General features: G+C 29.0%; 1 protein-coding gene and 1 pseudogene across 2 annotated transcripts; one reads left to right on the top strand and one right to left on the bottom strand.

The window, feature by feature from the left end:
* Positions 1-481: 481 nt before the first annotated feature.
* LOC120121245 (ubiquitin-NEDD8-like protein RUB2) lies at positions 482-2,509 on the bottom strand. Of its 2 annotated transcripts, none has more exons than XM_039140655.1 (3): positions 2,296-2,507; positions 1,022-1,281; positions 482-824 (listed from the first exon to the last, which is right to left on the bottom strand). In XM_039140655.1, the coding sequence occupies exons 1-3, from the start codon at positions 2,386-2,388 to the stop codon at positions 701-703; spliced, it is 477 nt and encodes a 158-aa protein (XP_038996586.1). In that variant the 5' UTR covers positions 2,389-2,507; the 3' UTR covers positions 482-700. The 2 variants fall into 2 exon arrangements, with proteins under 2 accessions (XP_038996586.1, XP_038996588.1); XM_039140657.1 differs by having other exon boundaries at positions 789-912; positions 2,296-2,509.
* Positions 2,510-9,906: 7,397 nt separating this feature from the next.
* Positions 9,907-11,420, top strand: LOC120121236 (annotated as a pseudogene).
* Positions 11,421-15,722: the final 4,302 nt, after the last annotated feature.

The raw sequence follows: 15,722 nt of genomic DNA, 5'->3' as shown, positions 1-15,722 counted from the left end.
CTTTAAAAATATTTTTTTTATTTTTTTTATTTTTCTTCCATATGCTTTTGTTATTAGCAAGCATAAATTATGTAGTAATTGCACACAAACAAGCTTGCACTTCTAAATATTCCAAGCTTTTAATCATTTCTCTCAATTTTAAAATAAGAGTTTTTTTTTATCATTTCTCTCAATTTTAAAATGAAACTGATAGATATATTATCCATTTGACTTTGCAAATTTAAATGGACATCTAAGTATGCCAATAGTGTGTTGTGTGATTTTCTTTATTTTATTTTATAAACATTTTTACTAAATTGTACATGGATACACACAAGATCATACACAATCAAAATGTGAACATAATTTTAGTTATTTTTTTTATCATTTTTATGTCATATAATCATTAACACGTCTAGGATTACCAGAAATAATCAGGGATTCTAAAGTTTAAAAATCCAGGCTAAACATAAGATGCACGAAGCAGCAACTGTGGGCTCCATTGGCAGGGAATTCATGCAGAAGGAAGTTTATTTCTTTTGATTGTCTCAAAAGTTTCCCAGTTTCAAAGCAGGAAGTAGATAAGTAAACTTCCTCAGTGAGCCATGGATTACTAGAAGAAACAGAACACGTCTATAACATGTCAAGAAAATTATCAGATGATGTTTTTCGATCACCACAGATCACATTGCAAAGTATGCAAACCATAGAGTTTATGCCATTAGACGTTTCTGATAAGGCTTCCTCCTCTCAGTGCAAGCACGAGGTGAAGCACGGAGCCACCCTCAATATTGTATTCACGAGCGGTTTTGTCGTCCGCGAGCTGCTTGCCAGCATAAATGAGCCTGCAACCATGGAACAGTTCAACTGAAATTAGACATCATGATTATGAAGAGGAGTCCATAAAGTGTCGCTAACTGCAAACGTGAACCACTAAAAGCCAAGTGCTTTATACTCGACAAGCATCTTTAAGGGTGTATGCACATAATTCAAACCAAGATAACAATGTAAAAAGGAAACCCCCAGAGAACAAGATGGCTACCTTTGCTGCACAGGTGGAATTCCTTCTTTTTCTTCAACACGTTCTTTAATCCGATCAATGGTATCAGTTGGTTCGATATCGATCTCGATTTCCTTTCCAGTGAGAGTCTTGACCTTGATCATAGTTCCTCCCCTAAGCCTCAAAACCAAGTGAAGGGTCGATTCCTTCTGGATGTTATAATCCGCAATAGTTCGACCATCTTCAAGCTGTTTGCCGGCAAAGATCAATCTCTGCTGATCAGGAGGTATTCCTTCCTTGTCCTGTAAAGTGGAAATAGGTGCGTGCATCCACAGACATTTCATTACAGGAAGAAAAACGAAACGACTAAAGGGAAAAAAGGCAGAGTAACACAAACACTCATAAGAAGAAAATAAATAAAACACAAGATGGAGACATTGTTGACAATTTTGTTATCATTAGATTGTATCATAAACATTTTCGAAAGTTTTTGGAGGATCATACCCCTTACTATGTTTTTTTATGTGTGTGATTAGTTTGGGGCGATTATAAGGGAATATCTATTCAAAATATTTCTTAACCTAATGACAACACACACCCTGCAGCTCAAACCCGGGATAATTTAGCCTGATATAACCTTATTTATAACTAATGATAAATTTCCAGTATTTCTTGAAAATTTTAAATCAAAGCTTCTTGAGATGTAAATTAGGTAATAACTTTTCAAACTTAAAACAACACAGTATCATTTACCAGCACTGTTAAATAGCAGAAAAGCTATGAACAAAATCAAGAAGGCAAAAATATTACAATGATGTTTCGATGTTAGGTTGGGTGATCATGGCAAGTTTTCGCCATTGAATATCAAACTGTCTCTCATCCTAAATAAAATTTGAGTAATGTTTTTTTTTTTATATACAAAATATAGTTCAGAATTCAAAGTATTTCCATTCCTAGAAAATTTGAATTCAGACTTAGCAGCATTCCAGCATCTAATCAATTTAGCCAAACTTGAAACCAAACAAATACACCCAAGAAAAGAAAAACATAATTTGTGATAACCCATTCGATTTTCTTTTGCCTTTTGCCTTTTAGCTTTTCTTTTCGTTTTGTGTACTTTTCTCCTCAACCAAACAGAAAAGGTCTAGCTACAGTTCCCCTTCAAAAAATTAGAATTGTTTTCCATTATCGGTTAGTTATTTTTGTCATCAACCAAACACGATATCAACTACGACAACAGTAACAATACTAATTCCTTCAAAAAAAGATAAACCCGGATCAAAAGCATAGAAGACGAAAAACAAAAGAAGAAAGACCTGAATCTTAGCCTTCACATTATCAATGGTGTCGGAGCTCTCAACCTCGAGAGTAATAGTCTTCCCTGTAAGTGTTTTCACAAAGATCTGCATGTCTTTCCTATGCAAAAATCTTTTTTCTTCAAATAAAATGTTTGGCAAACAAGCTGAGAAGCAATTTTGGAAGGGAAAGGAATATTTAAGTGTATAAATTAAATATATTAGTTTTGTGGTAATGAGAAAACGAGCGGCGAATGGGAATCTCCAAAATCTGTGTTCTATTAAAGTCGGAATTTGCTTAGTGGTGGCTGGTGGGGACCTTCACGCTATATTTGGAATTTCGGATTTGGAGAGCTTCAGGCAATATCTCTGACTTTAGTTTGTGTGGATGGTAATAACTCGAATATTCAACTTTTCATTTAGATGAAAAGTTATATCAGGTAAATTAAAAATTTAGTAACTTAAAGTTTATTTTATCTCCCATTTTATTCACTACATTTTTAATTTTTTTCAATTAATTCTCTTAGCTTTATACATTTTTTTGTTAGTTACTTCACCGTCAAGTTTCTAATGTTGTTATGACATGAATTAAACAAATATTTTTTTAATTACTAAAAGGCGGGTAAAAAAAATTTCATTTCCATTTTTTTCTTCCTCCCATTTTCTTTCTATTTCTCTCATCAACTTAAACAAACCCATATTCTGATAATCATATTGAGTACCGTTCTGACCACCATCGTCGAAAGTATCTTCAAACGCATCTCACCATTTTAAATGTAAATTTGATATTTGTTTGATTAGAAAGTACCCTAAACTATATAAATCTAGACGAAGAAGAGAGGACGAAAGCCAAAAGTGCCATCCGGTAATCCAAATGGAACTAGCACTGAACCCAACTCATTGATCATAAAAGGTTTGAAGGAGGCAAGCAATGTTTCACCTTAATCAAATCTATAGACAAGACAAAATAAAGTTCATCCGGTAATCCAAATGGAACAAGCACGGAACCCAACTCATTGATCATAAAAGGTGGGGGAAGGGCATCGGAGGAAAATTTCTGTCGATTATAATTTACATTTATTGGTACTCATATGGCTTAGCCTTGTTTTGTAATATGTGTTATGACTTTTTTTTTATTTTACCCTAATTTACCTTTTAAATTATTTTGAATTTGATGGTTCATGGGCCCTGTTAGTTGAATGAGTTTTAGATTTTTGTTCCTATTATTAAAGCGTTTAAGCTAGTGAACGGGCGAATATATCTCCACTCTAAACATTTTGCGAATGACCTTGACGTTTTTTTTATGAATCTTGCTTAGGTTCACAATTCAAACGTATTGTTATCTTAATTAAGTGGGTAATTTTTAGATTAGGTGAAGTTATTTCTATGTATATATATTCTATAAAGTATTCTCAATGCTTTAGTGGGATGTCTGGGCAACGTCAACATCTCAACACTTTGTAAATGTCAATAACAGATCCATATAACCTTAGCGGAGGTATCTTGACTCTTTTTAGTCGATGAAGATTGTGATATAATCTTTGTGACTAGGATGGGACGGAGGCATCCTCATTCCTACAGATATAGAAGAGATAACTCGACATTCTTAGAGGAGTATGATTGACAGGCGAAGGCATCGTTGCTTTAGTAAAAGCAATGAGGGGTATTTTGATTTCCTCTTGCTAGGACAAAGGAATCTCGAAACTTATAATAGCAATAGAGGGATTCCTATTATTGGAGTTGAGGCATCTCAATTCTCTTGGTTCGGTGGAGATATCGCGATATAATCTCTCTAGTTAAGGTGAAACTGATGTATCTTCGTGCCTTTCAACCAGAAATATGTGAAGGCATCTCAACCATTACGGGTTTGAGGCATCACTATGTTCTATGAGTGACAATGGAAAGACTCTTGTTGACTGAACAAATGAATCTATACTCTTTCGGCTGGTATTAGGAAGATAATTTAAATGTTCTTTTAATTAGAAAGGAATAAATGCATGACAACGCTTTCAACCAGTAGAGAAAACAACTCAGCCCCAATAAAGCCTAAAGAGTGTAAATTAGTATAGACTTGTATAATTTTCTATACCTTAATAGCATGTTTTACTTAAATTTTTATATATTTACAATTTTCATGAAATCATTTTTTATTTTTGTTTTTAATATTTTGTTTTTCTTTGCACAACTTTTTCACGAAATTCGATATTTAAATCTTAAATTTATGTATTTAGAAATTAAATCATTATATATACCATGTATAAAAATTTAATATGAATTTACGAAGTATAATGAGAAGACATGTTTTGGAATTATTAATTTTATCAATTATTTTATAAAGTTGGGTAGAACATAAATTTTCGCCATCATAAAATATTTTCACGGTATTAAATGTGGTATACTCTTATTTAAAACTTTATGGTGGATCTTTAATGTTTACACCTTCCTTTGCCTAAAACTGCAATGATACGAAGATAAATATAATTAAATGTATTTTTAGAATATCTATTCAAATTACAATTAACCATCCTTAAAATCCATTTCAAGGAAAATAGATTTCTTCTTATATACACTAATTATTTATATATTTAATCATTAGTGTCATAGCAATTTTTTTTATCCCTTGATCTCCAGGGTTCGAGCACCAGGAATATCGAGAGTACGGGTATTTAATGTGAAAAGGACAAGAATTGTCGCTTAACAGATATTATCTTGTACTTACCTTAAATTAATAAAAAAGAATATTATTTCTACTAAGTATTTAAAGAAAACAATACATTTAGTAATATGTATACTAATTTATATATGACGCAATGTACAGATTAATTACACGTATGGTTAAAATATGTATTAAGATTTTAAAACATATTTAAGTTCAAATTTAAAAGTATATAAATGTAATGAATAAACATTTGGAGTAGTAATATGTAAATTTTAATAACTCTGGCCGTTTTATCTCTTTAAAAAACTTTAAATATTTTATCTCTTTCTTTTTCATTATTAGTTGGTAGACAACGACGTCAATCTTTGTATTAGTTGTCGTTATCGATATTTCTTGGTTTTTCTTTAATTTTTATATCACATCTATGTTTTTTTCTTCTTTTTTTTAGTTTTGAATAATTTTGTCTGTATGGCATGTTTATCATCGGATTGGATTTAGATATGTGATTTGCGTTCATGGATAGTTTTTTCACGTCGCTTGACTCTAATATGCGACTTTTCGGTGATTTTGACATTAACTTTATTCTCTTTTGTTGTTTGTTTGCCGATGATATCCGATCTGTTCGTATCTATGTTTTATTCGAATTTTTTGTTAGTTTTTTTAACTTTTTCTTTGTATGGTATTTATGTGATCTTAAGTGACTAGTTTTATGTTAATGGTTGTAGAACAATGTTCTGATTATATTTTAGTTTACTTTTATGATTGTAAACTTTCATTATAGTTTTAAATATTTTTTTATTTTTAATAAAAACTTTAACAGGTTATATAAAAAAATGTAAATACTAATTAAAATCGAATATGTTATTAATAGTATGATAAAATTGTTGATGGTAGTATGTAAATTATCTATCTAAATCATTCAGTTTAAATTTGTTTCCTAATATGTATTTTTAACGTTAAAATACTTATTTAAAATTATATTTTACTAAAAATGTTAAAAACGTATATTAAGAAACAAAACAGAAATGAAAATTGTATATTTTCAATATACTCATAACTTAAACTAATTAAGAAAAGTAATTTGGTTAAAATTCCTTGAAGTCTAGGATTTGAGTATAAAATATGTTAAGGGTATTGTGTTTAATCTTAAATAGTTAAATCTCTATATACATATCATCTTGTACTCATATCAAATTAATAAAAAATATTAACGGATTTGTGTCCAAGAGGAACGAGCTCCACGAACTTTTCCTATTCATTTTCATATTCTCATCACTTGTCTTCATGGCTCAAGCTGAGTCAACTTGTCTCTAACGTCGCCATTGTTGGGCTCCCATTACTTTGTTTTTGCTTTCGCATCTTATCTTCTATGTTTTGGTGGCTCAAACCTTCCCTAATGCACGATTTTATATTAATGAATAAATTTATAAAATTTTAGAGATTAAAATGAATTGTTGATATAAAATACAAAGAAAATATTTAAAATATAAATTTTGAAATTTTCCGGGAACAATTATTCCCGACCGCTTTCTCTTGGTCCATCACCGCCAACAGTACCACAAGCTGACACTTGGATTGGGGAAATGAAGATGAGGATCAACAATGGGGAGTTCACCGATGGATTTGGGGAAGAAGATGAGTTCGAGGTTCATTACCAGGAACAACCCGAAACTTACTTTGCGAAGTTCAAGGAAATTGGACATTGCATTTTGGTTTCCTTATGTTGATCTATGCTTTGATTAGTTTCGTCTTCGGTTGATTATGTTTGCTTTTAAGTGTTGCGTCATCCATCACTGATTGTAATCATTTTTATTTTTCCATTGTTGTTTAATAAGAAGAATTGTTTGACTTGTGTGTATATGTTGGGTTTCTTGTGGCTAAATGCTAATAGTAAATTAATAATAAAATAATATTGAACAATTATGTTAATGATTCTTGCATGATAAACTTAAAAAATAATGTATGCTAATATGAAATTGAGTATGTATGGTATGTGATTGTGTTTGCGTTATCAATGATTAAAAATACTCTAAACATATATTATCTTATAATCATTGTCTCTTAGATATGTTGGCGACAACTTAACACTAATTTCTTTTACGCTCACACCCGTGAATTTATGGCATATGAACTCAATACCTTAAGGAATAACAACAACTCTTTTACCGACGAGGTTGTTTGGTTTGTGCTCAAAACTATATTTTTATACATTTGGAGTAAATACAATACAATATGTGTTCAAAAACTCTCAACCAATTGACTATAAACATTCGTACCCTTGTCGATACTCGGATCTGTGACCTTTAAGAAAAATAAAGTCCCTCGACCATTGAATTCAATTCGTTCGTGCCTCAAAACTAAATATTAAATGAAGGAGATGGAAGGGTTAACTACTTTGAAAATGATCCTAAGTAGATGAACGAAGCAACGATATTAAACTAGAATTTTAATTGACAAATCACTGGTCGTTCATCTCCCTTCAACTAACGCCTCAAATATTTTTAAATAAAGTCAAAAATGATTTGCACAACTTCAATACACGTAGTCATATCAAAACCTAATCCATTTAATACATATTTTGTATTATTTAGATGTTTTATTACGTTTTTTAAATTAATTATAATATTAAATGCAACATGAGTAATTTTAATTAAGATTTTTTGAAGTATTGAATGCATATATATAGTACTATTAAAAATGTATTGTTTACTCAATAGAGAAGATGATAAAGTAAATAGATTATTATTTTATGCAAAATTGATAATATTTTTAATTTGTATCAGTTGACTAAAAATATTTTTGATTTTTTGTTTTGAGATTTTAGCGGATCTGATTGTTAAACATAAAAACAATAATAAAAGGATAATCAGGAATTAAATGGATTATTATTTTATATAATATTGATAGATTTTAAATTACTTACGTTGACTAAAATGTTATTGTTTTAAATTTTTATATGAGTTTTGCTAACAAGTGGTATAAGAAATGGTTGGCAGAATTTAAAGGCATGATTATTTATGTATTAGATAACTTTACAAAATTAAATTGAAAACAAAGGGTAAAGTACATAAATGGTCCTCTTACTATGGGATGTTATTTTGTTGAGTCCTCTAACTATTAAAAATTACAAATGATCACCTAACTATTCATATGTTTCAAACTCGTAATTTTTAGTAAAAAAATTAATGGTTGTCTGAGGTGAACATTAACATGCTGACTAAGATATAATAGTCGTTTGGAATTCTAAGATCATATTTTAACATATCTCAATCAACATGCTAACGATCAGCTCAGGTTGTCATCAATTTTTTAACGGAAAATGGAGAGTTTGGAACATATGAATAGTCGGGTGACTCAACAAAATAACACCCCATAATCGGAAGATCATTTTATATATTATAATAGTTGACACTCTATATTCGGAAGACCATTTGTGTAATTTATCCAAAAACAAATAAAACCAAATGAGGGTCAAAGAAACATAATAAGAAAAGGGGTGCTGGAATTATAAACATGTGTTCTAAACAGAGTTTCCTAAAAGTTGTCCACTTGTATTTCCAAATGATTAATGCGGATATTTATTTATTTGCATGCTTTCTCTTCTCATTTCGGACCCTCCATCGAAATTCCTACCTTAATAAATACATTGAAATGTTATTAGTTGATCGGTGTGGGTCTTTGTTAAAATTAATACGGAAATGTTAATTCTATATAAATAAAATTTTATTAATAATTTTATTTTAATCTATCGAGGACACTTAATTTGATGAAACTAGTACAGTTTCTTTCTGTAGCATCATAATCAACTGAGGGAGAGTATCGAAGATCTTTCGTTCAATAATTTTACGAGCAAAAACTTTTGACGAGCGTTGACCTTTTATTTAAAACTCTTCACAGCTTCCATGCTATTTGATTCAACGAGCACGTCTGATTCAATTTTATTATTAATTATTGTAATATATGCAAAACTTATTAAATCTGTATTTAGTTAAAAATAATAATTAATTTTGTATTATGTGAATTTTCATGTTATCATCATGGACCGTCACGTCAACATATTAAACGCTTCATCAATAATGTAACAGTTAATGAAGGTTGTTTAATGAGTGAAAATATACAACTGACATTAACAGTAAGAAATAACAAAATATATTCATTGAAAAAAGATAAGAATATAATTTCATCCATATATTTATACTCATCTAACAATCTTAGAAAGTGTACTAAGAGTTTTACACTCGGTGTAAGTGGATCTTTAACCATTGAAAAGCAAAATTGTTAACATTGTGTAAAACTTTTTTATTTTTAAACATTTTTAAGACTATTTGATGAGTGGAAATATACTGATAATATTAAAAATATGAAATGAGAAGATATTCACCGTAAGAAAATTGAGATTGACACACTCTTCTATTTTCACCATTTAAATCATAAAAAAATGTAAAAATAAAAGTTTCATAAGAATAAATGAATCCTTACCCTATTACTAAATATCTAAAATAATTATGAATATTTACCCTTTAAAAAGAAGAAAATAATCTACATAAAAGATAAAAAAAATTATGTATTCAGGAATCAAACACTGAAAATTATTTATGAAAAACATTTTCTAAAAATCTTATTCAATGAAATCAATGCACCCGAAATATTAATAATTTAAATGTATTACCATCTATATAATAACATATATGGTAACCTTCTCATTCTTCAAAGAAATTCTTAATTAAATAATTGTATCTATAAATACCTATTAATAACACCTAAATAGATATGAAATCAATAAATGAAACAAATAAATTAGAACAAATAATTTAATCAATTGATATATTTTCTTAAATCAAAATTTAATTTAATTTAATAGTGGTTAAATACACCAATTATGACCCTTCATTTATTTATTTATATTAAATAACGTAACTATGATACTCGCTATAACACCTATAAATGGCTCACATATCTCTATATATTTATTGTCACATTACTCCAAGAGAAAGCCAAAAAGAAAAACTCTGTTTTCTCTGTCTTAAGAGAGAAGAATAGGAAAAAGCTCTTTGGCCATGGTTGCCGACGTTAGCTCTTCGCACAGAGTTTTAAGTGGGTTCAAGGATGACCTAACGCTGGGGAATGAATCCGTTGGAGCAAAATCAACGGCTTTGATTACTAGAGACTTGCTTGGCGCCGGAGGCGGTGGCTCCGCCTTGATCGATACCAAAAATGATCAATCCCAAGAACTTGACCTCGACCTTCATGTCCCTCACGGTTGGGAGAAGCACCTTGACTTGAAGGTACGTGCCGTTCTTTTATATGATTTGATTTCTTCACTCATGGTTTCGATTTCATCGATGGAAGCTTAATTTTAATTATCTTTGTTAAATGATTTTTTTATTCGTTTGATTTTAGTTATGAAGGTTTATTTATTTTACAATATTTTTTAATCATTTTTGTTTATTTGTTTGGAGTTTTTTTTTTACTGTCATGCCTTTTGGGAATCAAATATATATTTGTTATTGTTAAATTCTTCTGTTTGGATCTTGAGAAAATGATGAAGCAATTGAGAGATTAAATCAGCTTTCACTCTTCAAAGAAATCAACACAATTGGGTTGCCTAATTAATTAGTTTATTCAACTGAAAGAAGCCATTTATTTATAATGAGATTCTAAATAAATATTAGATTCGAAGTATATAACCCATTCACATTTCTTAACATTTTATTTCCTTGTAGAAATTGATGTTAATGACCAATCAGTAGCATTAAAATTTGCATTTATTTACCTTAAAATTAATCTACTCTTTAATGATCTGCAACTTCAAATGCCGCCTGCTATAGTTTAATTTTATTAATTATTATAACTTCTCTTTGAATCATCGCATTAATAGCAATTTATTAGATTAATGTTGTAATTAATGTGTCATTGATTATTTTGTAAATTGGTTGCAGTCTGGTAAAGTGTACTTGCAAAGATGCAATTCTACAAACTCTTCATCATCATCCGATGGGACTAAACACCAAACTAATCAAACAATGGCAAAGCTTCAAGATTTGAATTTCCCGGCATCGCCGTTGCCTTCTTCTAAACCTTTGCTAAACCTATTTGATGAGAACAGCTTGGAATTGAAATTAGTCTCTTCACCATCATCAAGCAATTACCAGAGCGTGTGCACCCTCGACAAAGTAAAATTCGCGCTCGAAAGGTTTGAGAAAGAGCCGGTGAAGAAGCGAACATCAATGTCATCGTTGTGGAAATTACCCTTATCTCCTTCGTGTTCTTCATCATCGTCTTCGATCAAAGATTCACGAGAGGTTGACTTAGGTGAAGAGAAACTCGCATCGCCGGTCGCGGCTGGCTGCCCCGGTTGCTTATCCTATGTGTTAATAATGAAACATAACCCTAAATGTCCTAGATGCAATACCCTTGTTCCTATTATGCCTTCTGCTAAGAAGGCTCCATTGATCTCAATATATCAATGTGAAGGACTTGAATATTCAATAATGCTTAATTATAATTTTGTAAATGATAGATGAATTAGATGTCTTAGCAAAAATCGGGTATGTGTATATTGGATGGAGAAGACCATAAAAGAAAAAAAAATGGATTGTTGGTTTTTATTGGGTTTATTTATTTTTAATTTTAAATATTATACTATGTAAATATTCACAAATTGAATTTATATACTTAAATAACAAGATTCAGAATTTAAACTATAGTATTAGTATTCACTCTTAAATGGCAAAATTTGGATCATACAATGAATTTGGAAACAATCCACTTTAAATAGATAGAGGGGTGCAATTTTTTATTATCATTATTGGTATAGAGTTATTATAGTAATTGATTATTTTGATCATCCATTATATGAAATTATCATTTTTATATAAATATAAACTATCAAATGAATTAAAATTTAAAAAATCATGAACTCATTGAGTTATATCAGTGATAAAAGTAAACGTTGTTTTCTCTAGAGAAAATCGGGTTGAACTATTAAAAACGATCAATTATAAGTTTATAACCTCCTCTAAGTTTAACACATTTCATTTCTATCCCATGTTTTTTTTATCAAATTAATTAATGCAAGTTAGCTTAAAACTTAATTTACCCTTCGATTCTTAATTTCCATCTTATTGTATTATTGAATTATGTTTCTGACTAACTTCTATTGCATTGTTTTATTGAATTGAAAAAAATAATAAGGAACAACTTAATTATAAATGCTCCATGTTAGGTATACTTATTTTGTCACCATATATTATATCAATTAATTGTAAATAAGTTTCAATACCAAGACAGCCTAAATAAACTTTACGAACCCTACACTTGAAGGAAGTTGCACCACCACACTCTTCAAATAAGCTTTCTTCATTTAAAGACATAATTAAGTAGGCGGTTCCAATACTTTGCTTAAAGAATGCATCTATATAGATTTTTAGAATTGAAAATCCAGAATTTCGATTATTTGTTATATTGATGCATTAATATAATACAACCTTTAAACGATGTTTTAAATAAGTTTAAACTCGTATCTTTTTATATGTTACAATTTTAATTATATCAATCGAATTAAAATTTAATTCAGTAAGTTAATTATATTTGCAACATGATACTTGGCAACAAAGGCAGCACCATTGACAAGTTTGTTCCACTTAATTATCAGCCTTTAAGGACTCTGATCCAGCTGAAAGCGAAAGAAACTCAACAGAAACGCTATAAAGTCTAAAACCAATGAATTGATTAATCTTTAAATCCCCGAGTTTGAGTGTTGAACAATGCAGCTTCATTTCCCGATGAATTCAAGGCATTTATCATTTCTGCATCATAAAATTAATTTTGATTTGTTTGCTGCACATTTCAACATTATTCAACTTACCCTTTGGTTTCGGTTATATGGTAAATGTTGGAAAAAAATATGGTTGTGGTCATATAAATGGTTGAAAACTGCATTCAACTACACTCAAATGAGGAGCTTTATTAGGGTTGCTGCATGAGCGTAATTAGATTCCATTTACTACACCAATTCATTAATATACCTAACACGTAATAAATGAGAATTTAATTTTGCTTCATCGCCTTTAAAGTATTTCTACCTACCTTCTCGTTTCAGTTCATATCGATCTCATTATAAAATTTTATATTAAAAAAATAAAATTTTAGGAGGAATGAAAATAAATTATTAATAAAAATGTAAAAAATTAAAATATATAAGACTTTAAAAAATTTAAGAGAAACAATGGTTCCTATCAATCCATGGATCCATTCTTACATATATTTTCATTTAGCAAACCAGATCTGCTTGTCCCGTCATCAGCTACTTTCTTTATCACAGTTTACAACAAAAACAACAAATTAATTTTTATATTACTTTTCTAAAGGTATTTACGTGCGTAGATTTTTAAATGCCATAAGTAATTAAAAAGTACATGCCTCTGTTAATTAAAAACCAAGGGAAGGTCCAATTAGATTATTTTCTGGAAATTATAGAATAGGTAGGTGAGCCTAATCAAAGGCGTAAAATTGGGACCAAAACCATCTGCAGCTTTTTAAATACCACAAGTAATCATTATCCGACTGGTCAAAGAATTCGCAGACTTAATTCTTTTAGGGTAAATCACACAAATTATCCCTCAACTATAGGATATTATTTTTCCGAGTCTCCGACTATTGAAAGTTACAAAATGACCCCGGCTGTAAAGTGTTGTTTTGTTGAGTCTCCTACTATTAAAAGTTACAAAATGGTCACTCAACTATTCATATGTTCCAAACTCGTCGTTTTTTGTTAAAAAAATTAATGTCAGTCTGAAATGAACGTTAACTTATTGATTGAGCTGTGATAAGATTTGCACTCATAATCTCAAACGACTATCGTATCTCAATCAGCATGTTAACGTCTAACTCGATGATCGTTAATTTTCTAATGAAAAGGATGAGTTTGGAACATAATGAATAGTTAGGTGATTTTGTAACTTTTAAATAGTCAATGGACTCAACAAAGTAGTATCATATAACAAGAGATAATTTATGTACTTTACCCATTCTTTTATTGCATTGAAAATTTATAGTTATTATTTGATATTAGTTTATCTGATAATTAAAATTATTAATAAAATATATTTACATATTATCATTTTAGATTAAGAAAATTAAATTTATAAAGAATTCATTAAATGGTCCAGAATTATTTGAAAAGTTAAACAAAAAATTATTGTATAGTTAATTTTTATAATATCCGAATCAGATTAATTGATTACTAAATCAAATATGGGTAATTGTATAAAAAATCTAATTATTCTGCTCACTGCTAACTTCAAAGATACTTACAGTTTCACATAAATTAATTAGCTTATTTTTTACATCAGAAGCATTAATTAATATTTTTAACGGTTCTAAATTATTTAATCGATTTATTAAATCGGTTAAGTAGATAATGAATTTGATACATATTATAGAGAAATAAATAATAAGGAAATTTATTTTTAAAAAATAATATAATTATAACTACAATCAATTCATATATAAAACTATAGATAAAATGTCAACGAGTATTGATACAAGTGGTTGAGATTTAATAATTTGAGCTTGTAAGATCAAGTTCGAATCCTACAACCGTCACTCTGGGTGGGTAATCTGTAAATTCCTATATAAATTTCAATTGGGTCTTAGGTATGTCTTGACCTGGACTGGGGGAATCACTCATGACCTATACTTTTTGTACAAAAAAAATATAGATAAAATTACTCAATACATAAAATGCTTATTGAGATACTCATCCACCAAAGTCAAGTGTGCGATACGGGTTGATCCGAATTAGTCAAGGCAAAGCCTTGAAACCTGGGCAACTAAATAAATAAATATATATACAGATATTTGATAATAGATCCATCGATCCGGTAAAAAGTAACCAATTATTTTTTCTAAAAAATCTCAAACCATAATATTCTATTCATATTCAAATATTTTTTCCTAAAATAACCAAATATCTATTTAAATGATAACTAGCACGTATTCGATTCATAAACTATGAATATGCAAATAAATGTATTATGGTTGGTGATGTATCATGTATTTAGTTGTCAACGAAATTGAAATTACTTCAGCTTATAGATGCTTCAAACTATTACTTCTTGTTATAATATTCAGCAAAGCATTAAAATAATTGCCATTTTCATCAATGACAATAAATTCATAATTTTGTTGATAAATGATATGAAAAAATGTATTTATAATCACAATATAATATAATATAATATATAAATAATTACAATTAAAATAGATATAAATATAATCCATATACAAGAAGATTCAAGTTTGAATGAATCATAATTTAAACCTTAAATCTCAAAATTTTTTAAGTACATCAATTTTGCGGTCAAACCTTTCATTGCATTTTTTTTTAGTTTTTTTTTCTTCTTTTTAGTCTATTTTGAGTACTATATAGAATACATGCGATTTTATAAATTTAATGTTTTAATTTAAAAATATATTATTTGAAGCGATTATTTAGGCAGTATGGAACAAAAGAAATATAAACATTGTAGATACTCATTTTGTCCAAGACTGCATCCAAGTTCATTTATGTTTATATATAATATTAATTAAATTAAATACAAAAGATTAATGGGCTAGTTATTTAGTTATATGTAGGGTGCTTATTATATAGGTATATATATTATATTATATTATATTATTATTAGTTATGTGAATATATGTGTTTGATTATATGAATTAATTATCATTATTGGTTACACATGCGTTTGTATATATATATATATATATATATTATGAAAATGTTACA

Source organism: Hibiscus syriacus, unplaced genomic scaffold (genome assembly GCF_006381635.1).
Source record: "Hibiscus syriacus cultivar Baekdansim isolate YM2019G1 unplaced genomic scaffold, ASM638163v2 tig00001120_pilon, whole genome shotgun sequence".
Classification (NCBI taxonomy): Eukaryota; Viridiplantae; Streptophyta; class Magnoliopsida; order Malvales; family Malvaceae; genus Hibiscus; species Hibiscus syriacus.
Note: the sequence above shows the minus strand (reverse complement) of the source record. Positions and strands in the feature narration are given on the sequence as shown.